Source organism: Labeo rohita, chromosome 19, assembly GCF_022985175.1.
Source record: "Labeo rohita strain BAU-BD-2019 chromosome 19, IGBB_LRoh.1.0, whole genome shotgun sequence".
Classification (NCBI taxonomy): Eukaryota; Metazoa; Chordata; class Actinopteri; order Cypriniformes; family Cyprinidae; genus Labeo; species Labeo rohita.
In genome coordinates, this window is record NC_066887.1 from 11301737 (window position 1) to 11323819 (window position 22083).

A 22083-nucleotide genomic window follows, 5' to 3' on the forward strand; every position below is an offset into this window, starting at 1 on the left:
TCTTCAGGCTCTGATCAGAGCACTAATCTGTTTGATTGTAGACAGACAGTTGTGTCAAATAGGACTCTAAGAATAACATTCTCTGTTTTAGACTCTTCAGAAGTGAACCGGGTTATCAAAGGAGAAAGAGGACTATTTTTGGCATCGAAATTTCTTCAGTGACTTGTCACAGCCACTCTGATGAAACAGATGTAATTGCTAAAAGAATCAGAGAGAGAAATTATTTCATTACGAAAGCTTAAAAGCGGTAAATAATCACAGTTTGTCACTGTGAATGTTTTGAGGTTAAATACTAGTTGACCTCGATTACCACAGTCCCATTGGAGGTGGATATCTGTCAATGCAATTCTGTTTTGTTTGGGCGATTAACATGGCTCAGCAAGCCCCTGCTGGCAGATGCTGTGAATTACTAATATTTTATTACATTTATTTTATTTTATTTTATTATATTATTAACATTTTTTAACTACCAAACTGACATAGTCACCACTACTAAGCTACTACTAAATATACTGCAAAAACTTTAATTTGCTATAAAGTTGCTTTGCAACTATATCTATCGTGAAAAGCACTATACAAATAAATTTGAATTGAATTGAAAACTCCAAAATAAATGAATACTTTTATTCAGCAAAAAAATCCAAATTTAACCAGAAGCTTTAATTTACTGTCCATTTGCTGATAACTGCCTCTAACACAGGCCTACATATTGACACTAGAGGAAGTCATCACCAAGCATGTCTGCCTCACTTATCTAAAAGACTGATCAAGACCTTGAAAAGTCTCAGGGGTCAACCAGGGTGAAAATCAATGTCGAGCAGATCCGATAAATCACTGTAATCAGGCATCACTTTGAGGATGCACTCAGGGTGTCTTGTCAGACGGCTTTACACCTCACAAAGACTTGTCTTTCCCTCAAGCGTGGATCAATACTGCCCCTTTATCCAAATCTTCAGCAAGCGCCTTGAGGAAATTGAAGGCAACCAACCCTCATTTTACCTCTGGCAACAATGAATTCCATATAATCAGACGCTCTGCTGGTGTTTCATCCATTATCCTTTTTCTGTTTCTCCTCCAATGTATTTTTTGTTCTCTTCAAAGACCATCTCTGCAGGTAAAGTCAGACAGCAGACAGCTCTTGCCCCAGAGACACCACAGGCTGTGATACAGTCTGGAGCTCTGGGGTCTCTCCCCACCCCTCAGACACCTTCAAGCCCCTCATGTGGAGAGGACAGAGCCCTCGCTCCCCGCACCGCGCTACCTTTTGTCTTGCTGGTACAAACACCTCTTCAACATGTCTATATGTGAGTCTGGAAATAATGGTCCAGACTACCCAGATCCACTCTTCACAAAGATGAAAGCAGTCTTTGAAATGAAATAAGCCCCCCCAAAGCTCTGTGTGCATGCATACGTGCGTTTCATCCTTCAAAAAACGGCGGGGCGTTCCTAACAATTAGTTTTAATACGGGTGGGAGTGGGGTTCAATTCACACAGATTATCTTTTTATCACAGTCCACGGCGAGCCTTCAGCCTCTTCTCAGACACAAAAGAGATACAGACGCACAGTGGAATCAATTATTTTAAGACACAACCAAAGAAACTGAACTGAGCACAAGTGTGAGCTCCCACCCAGTTGTCAAAAACTGTTGACAAGCACTTCAATATCACCAGCTTTTATGCCCATAGCATATTCTACTAAAGTATGTGAATGCAAATGCTACACACTCTCATTTTTGTGTTCTGTTTTTCCACAAAAAATGAATGCTGTCTGCTTATGAATCAATTTGCACACTGGGATTGCCAACATCAGCTGGCTGGCATGTCTTTGGGAGATCTGGGTGTTGGAGAAAGTACATGTGGGTGAAGTTAGTAAAACAGAAGAAGTTATCAAAACAAAAGAAATTGCTTACAGCATTGTAACGAGTAGAAAAAAAATCTCTAGTTTTGCTCAGTTCAACCAAACATACTCTCTCCAAAAGCCAGATTCTCCAAAGAGCGCACTGCACTCACAACATACTGGATAAGTACATAATCTAATCATAAATATTAGCCTATTTTAAAATGATAAAAATGCATATTGAGTGACTGATCCAATCTTTGTCATGGAATACTCTTGTTGGTTCACATTGAGTTCACAGTTTTAATGTTTATGTGTCCTTTAATTTATTTTCAAGATCTGAGGCAGGACTAAATTATCCATAATTATATTCAAAATTACATTCACTTTTAACATTATATAAAACACATGATTTTTGTGTGACTTTTGTTGTTTGATTAACATGAATGACAGACAGCAGGAATATCAGACTGCTGTTACTTTAAGAGCTGTCTGGATCCAATAAACTGTTACACATGTGTTTTCTTTCTCAGCTGTTTGCTGTCACTTAAGACCTAAATTACTGTGTTTACGAGAATACTTGCAAAGACGGGCATTTTGACACATACAAATGTGTGTATTTAACCGTTCAAGGCCCATATAGCTGCAAAAATAACTTGGTTCAATACTCTGTGCTCTATGAGAACCATCTTCACATGCGCGCACCTCTCTCAGAAATTGAGACCAAATGAGTTTTCTTTCATTGCATTTCAACAGTTTAAAATCACTTGTTTTTAAATTGCAATGCTTAAGTATAGTGACCCATACTCAGAATTTGTGCTCTGCATTTAACGCATCTAAGTGTGCACACACAGTAGTGAACACACACCTGGAGCAGTGGGCAGCCAATGCTGCGGCGCCCAGGGTGCAGTTGGGGGTTTGGTGTTTTGCTCAAGGGTCTCACCTCTGTCATGGTATTGAAGGTGGAAGAAATTCACTCCCAACTCGAACCCGTAACCTTCGGGTTACAAGTCCGACTCCTCTAACCATTAGGCCGCGACTGCCCCAAAGAGATGAAAGTCCAAAACCTCAACCATTTGACAAATTTCTATCAGTTAATCATGTCTAGCGGTATATCGCCCACTCCTATGCCAACTACTGGCCTGACGTGCATAATACACTGTTTCTAGTAATTTTCCCAGATCCGTGTAAACAGAGATCATTTTGAAAATGTTGTAGTTTGTACCCAAATCTTTTCAAAAATGTAAAGAAAAAATGTTTTTTAGCACATTTTACAGAAAACCTTTGAAATTTCAAAACGTCTCAAAACAGTTGTGACGTAACAAATTTACTGAAATCATTTAAATGAACCACTGTTTTGAAACAAATTTCAAAGGTTTAACTGCAGCACTTCGAAAGTATATTGTAAAAACAAATCCATAAAATGTACGGTAAATGGTAGCAACAAATTTTACAGTTTTAACTTAAATTTACATTTAAATACCATAATTTCATTAACTGATATAATGTTAAAATACCAACCTACTGAAATACTGAAATCTGTTTTGTACCTTTGTAGTACACTGATAACCACCAAAAGCAGGGGGTGATGAGAAAGTCACATGATGAATCAAAGCACATCACAAGCAGCTTGTAAATATCAACATATAAGAAGGTGCACAGTGTCATTCACACAAACACTAAACACCATCATGGTAACACACATGAAACTGAAATAATGTAATAAACATTAATTTAACAACATTAGATGTAACATACAACTCTAATGTTCAAAACTGATAAGAAAAAAAAAAACATCAAATTTGAAAGGTAACGCAGGGAATTCTGGAAATGTCAATTTACAGTTATTCACTGTAAATTGTACATTCTTTTTTTACTTCCGATAACGGTATACTACTGTAAAATTACATACAATGTCCAGTACAGTTTTTCACTATATATAGTAGGGGGAATTTACCGTTAAGCATTTGTTGCATTTTTTACCGTTAAATTCACAGTAGTTTCCCCAAAGTGTTTCATGTGACATGAGAGACTGTTTACGAAATGGAATTCAGGACTCAAGGGGCCACAAAGTTACCTTGAAATTCAAAAAATGTTGCTAAACTATTCAGACTTTAGCTAACTATTGTTCCACTATGACTGTCCATAAAAAGAAATTTTACAGTGATTTTAGCTATGCTGCAATGTGCACTGACTCACCACAGGAAAATGAGCTAGCAAAGCTAGTAGCATCTGTGCTCACACAGACTACTTTCATACTGTGTGAAGTATGTTTAAGGCCTAAAATAACTCTTCAGAATTCAGAGTGCATCCTCTCATTTTCTGAGACAGCATCTGTGAAATAGGCATAAATGGAATTGCACAGATCAGACGCTCCCCAAATGAGAAACAGGCGGAAATTAATACCAATCTGGGAGTGACTGAGGCGGAATTCATGGCACATGGTCAACATTCCCAGAGCAGCAGCAGCTGTAACTGTTATGTTCAGGGTTGTAGAGGAAGGATTTGCACCTTAGCTGCAGCTAAAAAATGGCTGGTGGTAATTAGCTATCCAAAGGGATTCTGAGGACACGAGTTCCCTCTGTTGTCACGGGGCATTCGGCTGATGAGCCTGAACTAAATCTTTTCTGTCACACGTAAAACAGGATTTCATCTCTGCTTCTGTTTCTCTGTGCTTTCCTTGGTGCTAATGCAAACATGGTTAGCGCTGTACTCATTTTGACATGGGGGTGGTGAGATACAGACCAAAGTAACAGCAAATCAGCATCATGTCCTATTTAATAAACATCTGATTAATTTTACAGGATTGTGCTCATCTAAAGCCCAAGCCAAGACTGCTCGGTTTAGTATGGGTAATCTGTGGCTAACCGGAGAGAAGCAGGAGAGCGTCCCCTGCAGTTAAATCACACACAGCTCAGGACACACAATTATGCCATAATTATTATCCTTAAGCTTAAATGTCACAATAAAACACATTAAGGCATTTCTAAGTTGCCCATATTTGCATGTGCTGTACTTGGCTGTTTATACAAGCACTTTGACAGTTTCTAAGGGCAGACTAAACTGCATCAATTTACTGCTCTCTTCGAAACCTCTGTCACTCAACTCAGCCTAATGCACACATGTGCTGTCGAGCGCTTGGCTATCTTTAGTTATCACATGTCTTGAGCTCTCTTTTTCTCTCAGACACACAGAGACAAAACTGCTTAAGAGCACAACATACAGACACCAAATTGCAAAAATTCAAATATGTAAATGTCAACCAAAAACCAACCATAATGTAATATGTAGTAGAAAATATTCCCAAGGCGTTGAATCCTTTCAAACTTTAAATTATGAATACAGCTTTTTCTACTCTTTCTCTTTATTAGATCCATCAATACAATGCAGAAACATGAAAATGGAATGGAAAAAAAGGAATGATGTTGTTACCCAACATATAAAAAGGACATTAAAAAGGTGGTATGTAATTTATATCAAGCCATGACGAGGTTTAAGACCTCAAACAGGGGGTTGGGGCCCGTTAGAATGCCTTAGCAAACTTCACAGGGGCTATAATTATTTTAATTATAGCTATGTTAATATAATGTAACTTCAGTAAAATAACATAAATAAATAAATTTACAATATTTACATTTTTTCCCTTTACCAAATATTGTTTTCATAATAGTTAATAATTGTTATATATATATATATATATATATATATGGTTAAAAAAAACAGTAGCTTTGTCTTAAATATAGCAGAACATACTAGAACAAATATTTTCCCATACACCAAATAATATATTTTTAAATATATTTTAAATATATTGTAAAATATACAAAAATGGCCAAAAAAATATATATATATATTTGCCAAAATATGTTTCAAAATGTATTTTCTACTAATATATTTTTGGCAATTTTTGAAAATATATTTATACAGTTAAAATATATGTTTTGTATATTTTAGGGAAAATATTTTAAATGTAGAAATATATTTTTTAAAAATACATTTTGATTTGATTCCAAGATTATTTATTTTTTTACATAACGGAACATTTAGAAATATATTTTGGTATATGTATGAATATTTTTATTATTATTATTATTATTATTATATTATTTCAAAAATAGATTTTATTGAGCTTCACTGTGCCCAATATATATTTCAAATATATTTTGACCACAAAAAATATATATATATTATTTGCCATTTCAACTATTGTGTTAGATAATTTGCGGCCTTCAAGTTAAAAAGAAAAAGCAAAAAAGTGAATGACTACTTTTGTTCAGTTACAGGTTTTAGTTGCCCCCTAAATATGTTTTTTTGCCTGCATAATGGTGTAATTATCATATCTACCAATAGAAACTAACTGCTTAAGCTGACCATCCAAACCTTGACCTCTTGTAGTCCAAAATCTGTGAGCTAGGGTAACATTTCGATTGGATGGCCACTTGTGTTGTAACTCAACACTATGGGTTAGAAGTGAACTAAAACTACGACACTTAAACTCCTTGTTATTTCACATCTGAGTGAATCGCTGGCTACACAAGTCTGCCATTAATCTGAAGAACACATCACCAATCAGCAGCACTGGCCTTCAGCCAATCAGAGCCCAGCGTGAGTCAGAGCGTGACCAACACTCGATCCCGGACACCCATGGTGTTTATCTCTGAGCAGAACGCGAGTAGAAGACGAGTCATGGTGGACACTGTGTACCTTCACACTCCCTTCATGCTCTCCCTCCTTTTTTTCACACACAAATGTGAACACAGACGCATACAAAATACATATGGGGGAAATTTCAGACTCACTTGAATGATAGAAAACGTCAGGACGTCGTATAATAAAACACTTCAGTTCCAGAAGACATTTACACTCTTAAAGCTTCCAAAAGAGGGTTTTTGCAGAAATTCCAAATAAGAACCATTTTGGTTCCACAAAGAACCTTTGTGTAAAGAACATTTCTAAATCTTAAGAACCTTATGATCGATGGAAAGGCTTCACTGAGGTTAAATATTCTTATGGAACCATAGATGTCATAAAGAACCTTTGTTTTTTAAAGTGTATAAGTATAGACCATCTATACTGAGAAAACATGTATTCATTCCCTTCCAGCATGTTCTTTCACACACACACATGAACATATCACACTCACTGTTGAACTTCCTGTGACGGGCCCGGGCCCTCCAGGGCCGGTCGCGGATCCAGTGCAGCTTTCGCGACAGTTCCATGGCTGTGCGCCAAATCTTGCCCACAGGACGTCATCGACCAGCATCAGCCCAAACTTCTCCTCTTGTCCCCTAAACATGAGCTCATATCCAAAGCAAACATCAGACCCTTTGAGGGTCTTTGTCCAGTTTTCAAAGTGGATTCTTTCCTCTCTCTGGCTGCGTATCTCTCGTCTCAACAAGTCTGTTTGCGTTGCCTGAGATCTATATTTTATGCATGAGTCAGGGGAACTCAACTCCCTCTGCCGCACTGACACATAGACGCCACTCAGCTTGTCTTGATCCAGGGAGCACCACCTATCCATGGCCGGTATCTGGACACACACACACAGAGAGAGAACTGAAACGTGACTCTAGTTGTCTTCGGACAAAAGATGGGATTGGATACCAGACAGGGAACATGCGCTATATCTTTGACTCCTTTGTGTACCTGAAAGGTGTATTTCACTAATGCATTTCATTTGTGTCTGTGTGATCTTACATATCCCCTCACCCTCAAGTGTTATTTTTATTAGCTGAAACTAAAATTATTACAAATCATTGTCTGTAATTAAATATAGCAGAATCAAATATAAATATTAGATGGAAATGTTCAATTTACAAAATCTAAACTAAAATTATAAATGTTTTTTTAACTATAATTTGAATGACTAAAATAAGATTTAAAAAACAAAGAAAAACTACAGTTCCCATGGTGAAAAAAACAGCATGTGCTGGTTATGTTTTGTTGCTGGGATGCTGGTTAGGTATGTTTTGATGCTAGTTTAAGCTGGTCCTTTGCTGGTTTATGCTGTTTTTTTCACCAGGGTTAACACCACAGGAGACACAACTAGTCAAAGACTAGTTGATAACTAGACTTAAATAACTATAAATTAATGAATGCAGTACCTGAAACATAGTAAACAGAAACATGAGAGGCTTTCATGTAAAACACACCAAGGTCGGAAATTAATGAGGGCTTGTGGCAAAAATGCCACCAAAATGACCAAAAGTGCCCCAGAAATTCAAGAGAAAGGGGCAAAAAATGCCCCTGCACAATTAAAAAATGTATTACGGCTGTCACGATTAAAATGAAACACAAAAATGAAATGAATGAAACGTGTCAATTCGCAAAATTACATTTAGATTCGCTTAAACTTGCTTTTACGCGCTGTTTAGTGCAGCGTTGAGCCTTATAACCTTCTGATGAATTTAAGATTGCATTGGCCAATCAGAGGCGTTTAGATTAGTCAGCGCTGAAATTCCTTTTTTTTTTTTTTTTTGCAAATATAAACAGTCTATTGTCAATAAGAACAGTTTAAAATATTTATTAAAGTAATTAGGTAAATTATTTGACAGTAGTATTTGACATTAAAGACAATATAGTATGATGATTATAATGTCATGATTATAAAAAAAAATTGCCCTCACAAATGTTAAAAATGCCCCTGAAAATCAATTTTTAATTTACCTATAATGGAAAAGTTAATTTCTGACCCTGAAACACACTAATCCAAATCCAGTGAAATTCAATTCAATCCAATTTACCAAATCATTCAAACCCGTTTATTTCTTCTGATCGTCATATGATACTGAAGGATGCTGAAAAGGATGCTAAAGTCGTTGTAGTCCTGTGTCGCCCTCTAGTGGTCTTCTCCAATACATCACTCTGTGTTGGCCTGTTAAAAAAATAACACTTGGTTGTCAGACTGTTTTGGTGGTTCTGCTTTTTGGTGTATTGCTATTCAGTTGCTAGGTTGGGCTCTTTTTTCCAGGATGTTGCCTTTATGAGTTGCATAACTGATTGTTTCATTTATGCAACTCATAGTTGCATAATTGATGTGTGTAGCATTAATTTACTGGATCATAAGTATGATTCTAAGTATGTTAGAATGATGCTTGATTTAGATTTACACACACACACACACACACACACACACAAAAGAAAATCAGTAAAATGACCAAATGTTTATTTTTGTATTATATTTATTGTCATTTAGTATCTACAATTTTGCATCTACAGAATAAATAGAGCTGGGATTCGAACACGGGACGCCTGGAGCACACGCTGCCCACAAAGGCTATCGGCGCCGACTGAAGTTTTTAAAGTGATGTCTGTGCATGTCAACGATCATACAAAACATTACTGTCCATGTACGGTAAACACATTTCTGCACATAGTGACTGTGCTCCCAAAAACATTTATGCAATTTCATACTGTTCAGACTGCTTTTGTTTATAAGGACACACTAAATAAAGGAAATAAATCTACAAAGTACTTTTCCCACCTGGAGTTACAACTTTAAAAAAAGAAAGAAAAAGAAATGGCTTTCAAGTCTGGAATACCTATGAAATAATCCTTATCTCAGTAAGCAAAATGTATTAACCAGCAAAAATGCATCTAGAACTTGCCATGTTTTAGTTGACAGGCCTAACAAACGTTGATCTTCTCCTATAGAGAGTGTCATATAAGACTGCTGTGATGAACAGCAGAAGCTCACAAAAGGATGAATAAAACAAACATTTCTGAATAAAACAAGAAGATAAACCAGATTTCCTGAAAACACCTGTCACATTCACAACAGCCTTAAACTGAATAGTCCACTGTACTGAACTTGATGAACTTCAAAACACAGTCACAGGTCTGAGGGATCAGAGGCACAGGGTGTGTGTACTTGTGTGTTCAGTTGTTTACTCAGTTGACTATTTCAATCCTAATCTACATCTTTACCCATTGCTCCATTCTATGCACGCTCAGACTGGAAGGTGCAGACGTGCGGTTCAGACTTGAGTTTTGGCTTATTCTCAAAGAAGTCTGGGTAAACTGGCTTCTTTGGTTTAGCTTACTTTGAAGTCGGGTTCTGCCACGCAGCAATAACGCAGCTTCTGTGTCTGCAATGAAATTGTGTCTGAAAAAAAGAAAAGGAATCAAAGATCAGTACGTGAAAATCTGTGTATCAATCTGTGTATAAGACTAATGGTATATACGAAACAGTCAGAGAAGCCTCGGCTTACTTAACCTCTTAATGATAAAACTGGCATTAATTAATTTGCCTGCTTTAAAAACTTGAGGCTGACGTTTTTTATGATTTACCATGACAGTACTAGATCAAACCATTAAAGTTTCTTAAATCATGGTTAACACTTTACATGTTATAAATAATGAATAGTGCTGTCAATTTAATTAATTTAGTAAAAATAAATATGAAAAAACAAACATTAGCCTGCTCCCACAGGTAACTGAAACTCACCTTAAAAAAACACACTTAAAGGGATAGTTCAGCCAAAAATGAAAATTAACCCATGATTCACTCACCCTCTAGCATCATAGGTATATATGACTTTCTTCTTTCTGACGAATACAATTTGAGTTATATTAAAAAATGTCCTGTCTCTTCCAAGCTGTATAATGGCAGTGAATGGCTGTTGAGATTTTGAAGTCCAATAAAATGCATCCATCCATCAGAAAAAGTACTCCACATGGCTCTGGGGGGTTAATAATGGCCTTCTCAAGTGAATCGATGCATTTATATAAAAAAATATATATATCTATAATAACTATAAAAACTGGTAAATTTTATTTAAGTCAAATTCATAAAATTAAAATAAATGTATACATTTAAAAAATCAAAAAATGTATCAAAAATAAAAAGAAATTTGGCCCCAAATGAGCTAATGAACAGTAGTGCTAAATGTACATACTGTAAGCCTACACATACAGTAGGATTGCAGAACTTGCCCTGAGCATATGTCAAGCTGTTTGTGTGTGTGTGTGTGTGAGAGAGAGAGTACATATACAGTATCAGCTTATGAATGACATTTTGTATTGCAAGTGTTTGTTGCACATATTGATGCCTTGTTGACAGTGGTAGAGTACCTTAAACTTAATACAGTAACTATCTGTTACTGTAACTATCTTAATACAGTAAATCTGTTACAGTTACTGAGAGAAACAATGTATAGTTAAATTACAATTACTTATGAAAATGTTAACAATTACAAAGTGGGTTACATCTGAATATTTTCACACACACATATTTAATTGATTTCTCTCTCAAATTGCATTGACTGCTCTAAAATATGAGTCACCAAATGTTTCAGAAGTTTAGTACACAAAATAGGACACATGATTATTTAATAACTGATTTATTTCCAATTTGGATTTATGTACCTGCTTTATTTTTTAAGATTTAACTGTTGTTGTTTTTTTTTTTCCAAGGCTTTGTTATATGCCAGTGTTTCTATGCAAGGATTTGATTTTAAAAATAGTGTCCTTTCTATTAAACGATATCGTTATGATGTTATGATTTTAAATCTGTATTTAACCTCAAAATGATCTCAAAGTAAAAAGAGTTGCTGATTTTGTGGTAGCTGTGCTTTAATACTAAATTATCATAATCTTAATTCAAGTGATGAAGGATTTTGAAAGTCTGACAGTAATTAGTGTTGAGTGCTTCTGTAAGGTTAACTCTGCCTGCTTTAAAAGTTTCAAAAGCATTAACAGTTGAAAACATTAGTTAGAAATTTAGAAAAGTAATCAAATGTAATCAGTTACATTACTTTTGCAGCAGTTGAAATAGTTACACTACTTATTACAATTTAAACATGGTAACTATAGGGTAACTATATAAACAATGTTGATACATTTAATGTATTTTTTTCAATATATAAAAAATATATATATATTTGAATGAAACTGTCTGTCTTTTACCAGATTTACCAATTAGCTAAACTCTTAAAAATAAAGGTGCTTCACGATGCTATAGAAGAACCTTTTTTGTCTAAATGGTTCCATAAAGAACCTTTAACATCTGAAGAACCTTTCTGTTTCACAAAAGGTTCTTTGTGGCAAAAGAATGTTCTTCAGATTATAAAAAAGGTAAGAAAGAAATGGTTCTTTAAAGAACCTTTGAATGCTTCTTTGTGGAACCAAAAATAGTTCTTCTGCTGTAAAGAACTTTTAAAGTACCTTTATTTTTAAGATAGTAATTCTTTCCTTAGTTTCCTTAGTTAACGCTGTTCAGCACGAAATTGGCTATATTCCCCAACATCAGCTGTGTGATCACAGGCAAGCGATTTCGTCCAAGAATCATAAAATGAAAAACAACAACAACAAAAAACAACAGCAACAACAAAAAATAATGAGTTACCTTCTGCATTTATTTTGTTCGCTCCGATTTGGCTCAGAGACCGCAGCGCGCCTAAACTGCACAAAAGCGGCAGTCCCACAACAATTCCACCGCTTGCCTTGACCTGTGTGTGCGTGTCCATGTTGTGGCAAATGTGATTGTAGCGGGATCACATAATTTACCTGAAAACAACAAATTCTCATTTCTGATATTTGCTGGTAGGTGGCATTTAACTCTTAAGACAGCTATGAGCTCAGCAGAGAACTTCTCTCTGCAAGCCTGCGCCTCATCCATTAAAGGGGTCATCGGATGCAAATTTCACTTTTACATTTTGTTTGCACATAAATGTGTGTTGGTAGTGTGTACACATCTACTCTATAATGACAAAAGTCAACCCAATGGTTTTTAATTAATCTGTAAAAATAATATCCCCTTTTTCAACTCAAGCCATTCTCAGCTTCTTGTCTGTGTGACGTCACACCAACAGAGGCCGCTCCCACGATAATTTGATTGACACTGGCGTCTTACCTTAGACCCGCCCTGAATGAGCTGTAACAGTCCAATTGCCATTGTTTCGATGCTGGAGCAGGGACGTAGACAAGAATGGCTCCTAAGCGATTTAGATGTTTTGTTGTTGGACGTAATAATGAACATAGTGGTCATCATTTACTCCCGACATCTAAGTCGCTGCAAACGCAGCGGATTACGTTTGTTTGTGAAGGGAATGCGCCTCCCAATCTACATATATTCGTCTATGTTCGTGCGAATGAATCGTGATTCTGCTTCACTTACAGCAGAAGTAAGTATAAGGGTTTTGTGAAACTTTGCAATCGTCTTTCCTAATAACATGCTAGCTTCCAAGCTTCCCTTTGAGCCAGAGGTTGTAACAGCTGATTTCTGCAGAGCTGATTTTGACAAGGTAAAAAGGATACTTTTTACACTACCATTGAGAATTTTATTTTATCAAGACTCTAAAGAATCATAGGTGACCCCTTTAACATTAGATAGCGGGACAAGTTATCGAAATACAAGGTGTGGCGTGAGAGTGTCTGAACTGGTTGAAATGCGTCTGTCTCACAGTGAATGAGACTTTCATTACAAATCACCAAAATTATGTATTTATGCAACAAAACCCCTAAAAGGCAAACAGAACCTGGGTGTAGCACATATGAGAAAGTTTCAAAATAAAAAAAAACCCTACAGCAGAAACCAGAGCTGTGCAGGTACCGCAGGTGCCCAGATGAACTAACAAAAATGAGACAAGAGAAACGAGTGGTTTTTGTTGTATTTAGACAACTTCAACCAGTAGATGTCCTCAGCACAAACGTTTCGAGCGCTCCTACCCTGGTGAAAAAAACAGCATATGCTGGTTAGGTATGTTTTGATGTTGGTTTTAGCTAGTCCTTAGCTGGTTTATGCTGGTCCTTTGCTGGTTTTTGCTGGTCCTTTGCTGGTTTATGCTGGTCATGTTGCTGGTCAAGGACCAGCATCCACCAGCAAAGGAAATCTAGCGTGAACTATCTGGGATCCTATTCACAAAACATCTTAAGACTAAAAGTAGCTCACAACTTGTTAATTTAGGAGAAAATCTTAAAATAATTGCCGTGTCAGTCCAAAATGTAGGACCCCTCTCTCTTATAATACTCTACATAATACAGTGAACTTTTAATACAATAATACAATTTCACTGAAGCAACTCAGTGTTCCTTCTTTACTAGTTCTAAAGCGACATTGTCAAATTAGTAACGTAGGCTTGGGTTCAGCTGTTAAACTGTCAACTTTAGATTTGAATCCGTGGCAGAAGGAAGTTCTGCGGCCTCGTGTCTATGGCAGAATCACAGCTGTGCCAATATACAGTCATATCTCGTGTCTACTCGTGTGATATTGCTTATATATACATTATATATACAGTGCCTGTAGAAAATCATCATACCCTGTGAAAACCTTTACCTTTTGTCACATTACACCCTGGAAAATAAAATAAATTAAGTCTAACTTTTTTGAGCTGCATGTACACAATATAACCCTCATCATTAAAGTAAAAATATAATTTAACCCTAAGGGTAAAATAGGTATTTTTCACATATTTTGTTTATTTGACTGTAAAATTCTAACATAATGTGCAATTTTCAAGTGCAAGGTGTCATTTTATTTTTCGGAAAACAAATGGCTTTCAAGAAAGTACAGTTATTGGCCATTAGTGTTGTGTGGTGAGTTTGTAAACAGAATTTAAATAGACAATAACAAAAAACAGGAATATATTTTCAGATTTTTATTTAGAAAAAAAGAGAGAAATCATGATCGAAATAATCCAACACTTCATACTTGAATAATAAATTATATTACATATATACAAGTGTTTTTGTGACACTGGGTTGCACAGTTTTCATTCAAGAGACTTTTTTTGTTCATGCTATTGGCGATTTTACAGAGTAATCTTATACACACCGTGCTTGTGAACAGTAAACAGTAGTAAATCTCAGAGAAAGCCGGCCTTTATTATGCCACTATATACACAAGTCTCAAGTGCTGTTACATGTGTGTTTATCAAAGCAATCTCTCCATTCATGCATGAGTGCAAGAGCACCTATAGTGAGAGCTGCAATGAGCTGTACTGCCTCATGTGGTGCTGGGCAGGTAGGAAAGAACGGTTTCACTAGGTAATTAGCAAAAGTAAGTGCACTGACTCCCTGGCAGGCTGGTCTCACGATCATCATTGAGGTCCACAGACGAATAAAAGCCAGAAATGGATGTAGGCGTAACTCCTCCTGACTTGCGAATAGTGGCGCCAAAAACAGAGATGATTCCTCCAATAACCCAAACCACCATAGACAGACCATAAGATCCTGTTTTCTCAAGAACACTGATGGAGGAAACAAAGATGCCCGAGCCAATCATGTTCCCCACAATGAGGCAGACGTCATGCAGGAGTGAGATAAACATTTGTATACTTTTTAAGCACAAAAGCTTGCGTAGCACAGGCTCTGGGATGCGCGTCCACGACGCTACGTACTACAGAATCATGTCAAAAGGTCATGCGCGACTCCTGACACCTGACTTGCTGATTCTTTCTGACAGTGGAATAGATATGGTCCATTCTTGACAGCATTGAGATTCCTCCTCCATTGGCAATGGGTTGGCATTTTCCACACATGCACCACCATGTTTCGTTTGAATGGGGTCAGCAGTCTCCTCTCTCTGTCTACGTTCATCGTCTGTATACTCCAGCTCAAAAAGGTAGAGTATGGCGAAAAATTTCAAAATCATTCAACATCGTTGTACCTTTTTGTTTATAAATAGCGTCTGACTTACTTGCACTTCGTTAGTCTTTGCACATTCACTTTGTAAACACTGTGTCTGTAGTTCCGCCTACGTCGTGCGTGGCCTTTCTATGTAATTCTGTGGAACATAGCGTTGTGGACGCGCATCCCAGAGCTAGTGTTACACAAGCTTTTGTGCCTAAAAATCAGCATCTTTAAAAAGCTGGTCAGCAGAAGGAAGCATGAAGTGCTCTAAAATTTCTTGGTAAACGGGTGCAGTGGTTTTCAAAAAACACAGTGACCAACACCAGCAGATGACATTGCACCCCAAATCATCACAGACTGTGGAAACTTAACACTGGACTTCAAGCAGCTTGGGCTCCACCCTTCCTCCAGACTCTAGGACCTTGGTTTCCAAATGAAATACAAAACTTGCTCTCATCTGAAAAGAGGACTTTGAACCACTGGGCAACAGTCCATTTCTTCTTCTCCTTAGCCCAGGTAAGACGCCTCTGACGTTGTCTGTGGTTCAGGAGTGGCTTAACAAGAGGAATACAACAATTGTAGCCAAATTCCTTGACACGTCTCTGTGTGGTGGCTCTTGATGCCTTGACCCCAGCCTCAGTCCACTCCTTGTGAAGTTCACGAGTTAAATCGATTTTGCTTGACAAGCCTCTCAAGGCTGTGGTTCTCTCGGTTGGTTGTGCATCTTTTTCTTACACACTTTTTCCTTCCACTTAATTTTCTGTTAACATGCTTGGATACAGCACTCTGTGAACAGCCAGCTTTTTGCCAATGAATGTTTGTGGCTTACCCTCTTTGTGAAGGGTGTCAGTGATTGTCTCCTGGACAACTGTCAGATCAGCAGTCTTCCCAATGATAGTGTAGCCTAGTGAACCAAACTGAGAGACTGTTTTGAAGGCTCAGGAAACCTTTACAGGTATTTTGAGTTGATTAGCTGATTGGCATGTCACCATAATCTAATTTGTTGAGATAGTGAATTGATGGGTTTTTGTTAAATGTGAGCCAAAATCACCACAATTAAAAGAACCAAAGACTTAAACTACTTCAGTCTGTGTGCACTGAATTTCTTTAATAAACGAGTTTCACAATTTGAGTTGAATTACTGAAATAAATGAACTTTTCCATGACATTCTAATTTATTGAGATGCACCTGTATATATAGCATATATTTTAAATATATTTTAGCCACAAATATATTATTTGCCATATGGGATACCTAATACACAAGGCCTTTAAATATTGTGTTGGATAAGTGGTGGCCTTCAAGTCAAAAAGAACAAGGATGTTTTGTTAATAGCATTTATTACCGCAAAATTAAAGGCTGACAACTTGTGCTTTGTGACTATCAAGATTGAGTAAATGTAGACTGTAGTTCTCGTCGATGAAGGTAAAGCCCAGTGGCTACTTACAGTGTTAATGAGGTTAATCAGGGGAACTCAACTCCCTCTGCTGCTCTGACACATAGACACCACCCAGTTTGTCTTGATCCAGGGAGCACCACCTATCCATGGCCCGTACCTGGAAGCACACACACACAGAGAATTGAAATGTGACTAGTTGTCTTGGGACAAAAGATGTATCTTTGACTTCTTTGTGTACCTCACTAACGTATTTCATTAGTGTTAGTGTGATATATGCCCTCACCCTCAAGCGTTGTTATCTGAAATTATTACAAATCATTGTCAGTTATTAAATATAGCAGAATAAAATGTTCAGTTTACTAAAATAAAAAAAAAAGAAAAGCTAGAGTTACTAAAACACCACAGGAGACACAACTAGTCAGAGACCATGTTTCATATAGGCTACTAATTAAAGACGCTCTATTTTAAATAACTATAAATGAATAAATGCAGTACCTGAAACATGGTTAATAGAAACAGCTAATTTTGCATAACTTGCGTTAGACTAGACGAAGCCAGAATGTGATGTGCCCAAAAGGCAGACACAAAATAAAAACCTTCTTAATATTGTTTTCTATATCGATAATGATCATTATTACACTATAACCAGCAACAATGATTTTTGTCATAATATTGCAGCCCTCTTTTTTGTTATATAGGCTTTAATTTAGATACAAATTTAAACAGTCTATTGCTATTGACAGCAGTTTAAAATATAAAGGAAAACTGGGTACATTTAAAGACAACATAGAATTGTGAATATAATAAGGTGATTATAAAATGTACAAAATGACCCTGGAAATCAATTCCAGAGGGTAAATATTGACCCTTACTGGAAAAGTTCATACGAATCCAAATCCAGATTAATTTATTAAATCCAATTTACAATGTTTTCTTCTGATCGTCACGTCATGCTATAATAATAAATTAGTTGTAGTCCTGTGTCGCCCTCTAGTGGTCTTCTCTAATAAATCACTCTATGTTTGCCTGCTGGAAGGTCACCAACATATGGTTATCAGACTGTTCTGGTGGTTCTGGGTATTAAATGTGTTGCTATTCAGTTGCTAGGTTGTGCTCTTCTTTTCCAGGATGCTGGCTTTATAATATTCAAGTTGCATAATTTGAGGTTTCACTCATGTGCATAGCACAAAAGTACTGGACCATCAGTATGATCCTAAGAGTGATGCTTGCCCTTGATCAGTAAAATGAAAAAAGGTTACTTTTTGTCTTAAGTTTGTTGTCATTTAGTGTCTACAATTCTGCATTTATGGAATAGATAAAAGAAACCAACAAAGTTACACACAGCCTTACATGAGCATAAAAAATAATGGAATCGAAGAACATTAAGAAGAGCATATGCTTCAAAAGACTGTATATAGGATATCTGATTGTTCTGCACAAAATATTGACCATTTGGCCATATAAAATCACTGCTTTAAGGCACATACAATAACCATACAGTACTTATGAAACAAGGAAAAATAAATTAAATATTTATCATAGAACATTATCAATGTTTAAACATTTTGATTTGGTGACTAAAACACAACCATTTGGAAAACCATCCAGCATTAAAAGTCATTTAAATGAAATAAACAAAATGGAAACATGTTATTCACTAAGACCAAAAGCAAATCTAAAAACAACAGATCTACATTTTTCTGGTCTGGACATCTAACAAAACATACGCTGTGCTTTGGACTATAAGGACACACTAGATAAAAGAAAGAAATCTTTATATAAGGCCCACTGAGTAATGAAGTCATTTTTCCAACTAGAGTTGTAACTTAAATATTCTTCTGAAGGCAATGAAATGACCGAAAGCATGTGGTCTTCTTTTCTTTTCTGTATATTTGATGATATTGTAACTGTGGCAGGGAGCGTCATTATAAATATACTCTCCTGTTACCTAAATTATTTCTTAGATGCTATTTGTTTATTTTAAAATTACAAATCTTTAATGAATCAATATAATTCCTCATAATATTAGTAGTATTTGCTAATTTCATCCTAAAATCTCAATCCTGTTACTTTCAGTCCTGTTACTCATATACTCATATATCCTATACTCATCTATAGTAACTGAGTACTAGTAACAGGAATGAGTGATTTATTAATGTAAATATTAGGCTACATCCATATTAATCTAAATAAATTTTAAAATGCATCTTTTTCTCAATGTTTCAGCCTTTTATCCACACTAAGACAAAGTTTTTGTCCAGAGAAAGCTTATGGATGTTTTTTTATATTATGACAAAAAATGTACCTGCAATTTTTGTCCTATGGCAATTATGTATTAGATCCAAACATGGAATGGCATTTGAGTGTGACCTGCACTGTAAGAAAACAATATCACAGAAAAACTAAAAAGGCATTATTTGTTCAGTTTATTATTTTTAACATCATTTTTAATTTAATATTTTATATATTGTTTTTCATTATTTATATCTTATCTAATTACCCGTCCTCTACCCCTAAACATAACCCTAACAATAACATGATTTGGCCTTTTTTATCAGTGAGGTCAGCTCACTAGTCAGTGTTTAACACTCTTTACTATATCACTGTGAGCATTAGCACCTCATATGTGCAGTCAAACCTATATACTAATATAATGGATATTCATTCCTGTTACCCAGTTTCATTCCTGTTACTATAATTTTTCTTTAAAAAAAAAAAAAGTTAAAGAACTATTTTTTTTAATTGAGTTTGGTCCATCATTTGTTCCATCGTTTAATAAATTGCATCACAAAAAAAAGATAAGCTTGAGGTTTGAGTCACCTTTGTGTACTTTAGAAAAATACACATCCCTGAGGGGAAAATTAAGGAATTTGTTGACATATTTTTAAACATGCTTTTAAAAAGACATAAGAGTTTTGGTAACAGAACTGAGAAAAATCCATCCATCTTCTGCTTTAAAATTCTGTAGAAAATTAAATAAAGTTACCTGAGATGGACCAATTCAGATTTTAAATAGTTAAAAATGTGTATTACTAGATTTGATTTGAAAAAAAGCTATGAAATTATTTTATTTTTTTGGAAGAGTTTTGTAAGCAAATGGCACCCATTCGGTGGAATGGCCCTTCTACAATCCGAAATTGGTTTGATTAGGGATGTACAGTGCACAAAAAAATCGGTCTGAATAAATGTACTACAGTAGCATGTGTGCGATACAGTTTTGCATGTGTGTGAGCCTGTGTACAAACCTGTTGTCCAACAAAAATATCATTTATTGCCATGCTTTTTCTCCAAATTAACTTAATAACGTAGTCAAGTGTTTGAAATAACTTATTTTTGTGACCAGACGTGGTTTCATATTACAGAATGATAGTATTATATACAGTGATACAGGCTATGTCAATGAGCATTGCATTATAAATACAATTTCCTTATAAAAAATATCCATAATTGCTTGATGAACACAGATAAACCATATATTTTGTGCAATCATATGTTTATTGTCTTCAAGTTTCATCATTTAACATTTTTTTGTCATGGAACGTCTTTAGTAGTATTACCTCTGCAATGCAAGTATATATAACTGCAGACTGGAGACCTCCAAAGTGAAGTGCAGGGAAAAGGCTTTACTCTATCAAGAAACAGGGGTGTCCCGGGGCTTGAAATTGGGGGGTTACAGAACGGCCTGACGATCTCATATCGCATAATCCTATTAATTGTTTATCTGCCACGCTATTCAGCACCATTCCCGCTGTGCAGTCAGTTTCACTGGTTAGGGTAAGGTGTAGGGTAGGTTTAGGGGTTGGAAGTTGTGTAGCATAGTGTAGCAAATCAATCCTGTGATTGACTCAACCAATAAAATCTTTACAATCAGCTGTGGGGCGGAGTTTGCGCTGAAGTGGATTTGGGGGGAAAAATTGCACGTGCATGTCATGTGCCTGTCTGTCAAAGGGAGGAAGCCACACCCTATTTTGGAGCGCCCACCCCGTTTTGGAGTTCCCGCCCCCATTTGGAGATCTCCAGGCTGCATTTATACCCCTCTCCTGCCATACATATGTGGAGTTTCTGCGCAAGGGCGCCCTCCAGCTTCCAGTGTGAATTAAACAGTCATTACATTACATGTGTACTTAATAATGCTCACAACACCCTATTTTGGGTAAAAATAGGAAAGATAATACTTTTCTCTAAAGAAACAGGATTCCCTGAATTATTGTCCCTGATATCGTTATTGCAATAAATACCAGAAATATCAGGAAGCCCATATCGCCCATCCCTATATAAGACTGCTGTGATGAGCAGCAGAAGAAACCCTTAAAAGGACAAATAAAGTAAACATTTCTGAATAAAACAAGAAGGTAAACCTGATTTCCAGAAAACGATGTATTAACAGCCTTTAACTAAATGGTTCACTGGACTGACACAGGTCTCAGGGATCAGAGGCACAGGGTGTGTGTACTTGTCCGGCTTCTTTGGCTTAGCTTCCTTTAGAGCCGATGTTTATTCTTTTTTGTGATCCTCAGGCAGATTGTCCAGGTCCAAATCGTGTTCTGCCACACAGCAATAACACAGCTTCTGTGTCTGCAGTGAAATTGTGTCTGAAATAAGAAAAATATCAAAGATTAGTACATGAAAAGATCCGTATCAGTCTCTGTACAAGACTAATGATACTGGTCCATTTGTCTAAGATAAAAATGTTATTGATTAATTTGCCTGCTTCCGGGGGAGTGGCCTGCTGTTGACCTTGTGTCTGCTATTGTCTTGTGGCATTTCATGTTTTACTCGTTTTTAAGTTGTTGTTTAATTCGTTGTTTGTTGTTTTTATATAAATAAGAAGCAGTATGAATGCGCTCCCGGTTTGTGCCATTGCAGTGTTGGTTGGAGTAGTGCTGGCAGACGAAGCCTTTGAAGATCGATTGGCGCTACACGCGTCGAGCCAGACTTAATCAAGAGAATTTTTGTTATCTCTGCGATGCGGTGGAGATGGAGATTCCTTCAAGTTTGTGTCTGCATAAAAGAAGGAAGTCAAGAATTAAGAAGAGAGGTTCGAGGGGAGGAATTTGCAACAGACCGCGGAAGCGCGGACGCCGCCATCCACTCCTGGTGATCACGCTGTCTAATGTGAGGTCTCTCAATAATAAGATGGATGAAATTACTCAAATTAAATGAGAGGAGGAGTTTGGGAGTAGCAATCTCATCTGTTTTACGGAAACGTGGCTAAATGAAAATCATAATGTGGACATTGAAGGATTTACTACAATCCAAGCTGACAGAGATAAAGTA

At 36.4% G+C, this 22083-nt stretch overlaps 2 protein-coding genes across 2 annotated transcripts in view; both read right to left on the minus strand.

Moving 5' to 3' along the window:
- ripor2 (RHO family interacting cell polarization regulator 2) overlaps positions 1-7252 on the minus strand; it is an 85614-nt gene extending 78362 nt beyond the window's left edge. Inside the window, exon 1 of the mRNA XM_051136398.1 lies at positions 6981-7252. Coding sequence (XP_050992355.1) covers positions 6981-7056 — 76 coding nt within the window. The 5' untranslated portion in view covers positions 7057-7252. The remainder of the gene's footprint in view (positions 1-6980) is intronic.
- A 14048-nt stretch (positions 7253-21300) lies between these two features.
- LOC127181923 (Y+L amino acid transporter 2-like) overlaps positions 21301-22083 on the minus strand; it is a 16153-nt gene continuing 15370 nt past the window's right edge. The window contains exon 9 of the mRNA XM_051136940.1: positions 21301-21398. Within this exon, the coding sequence (XP_050992897.1) occupies positions 21301-21398 (98 nt within the window). The remainder of the gene's footprint in view (positions 21399-22083) is intronic.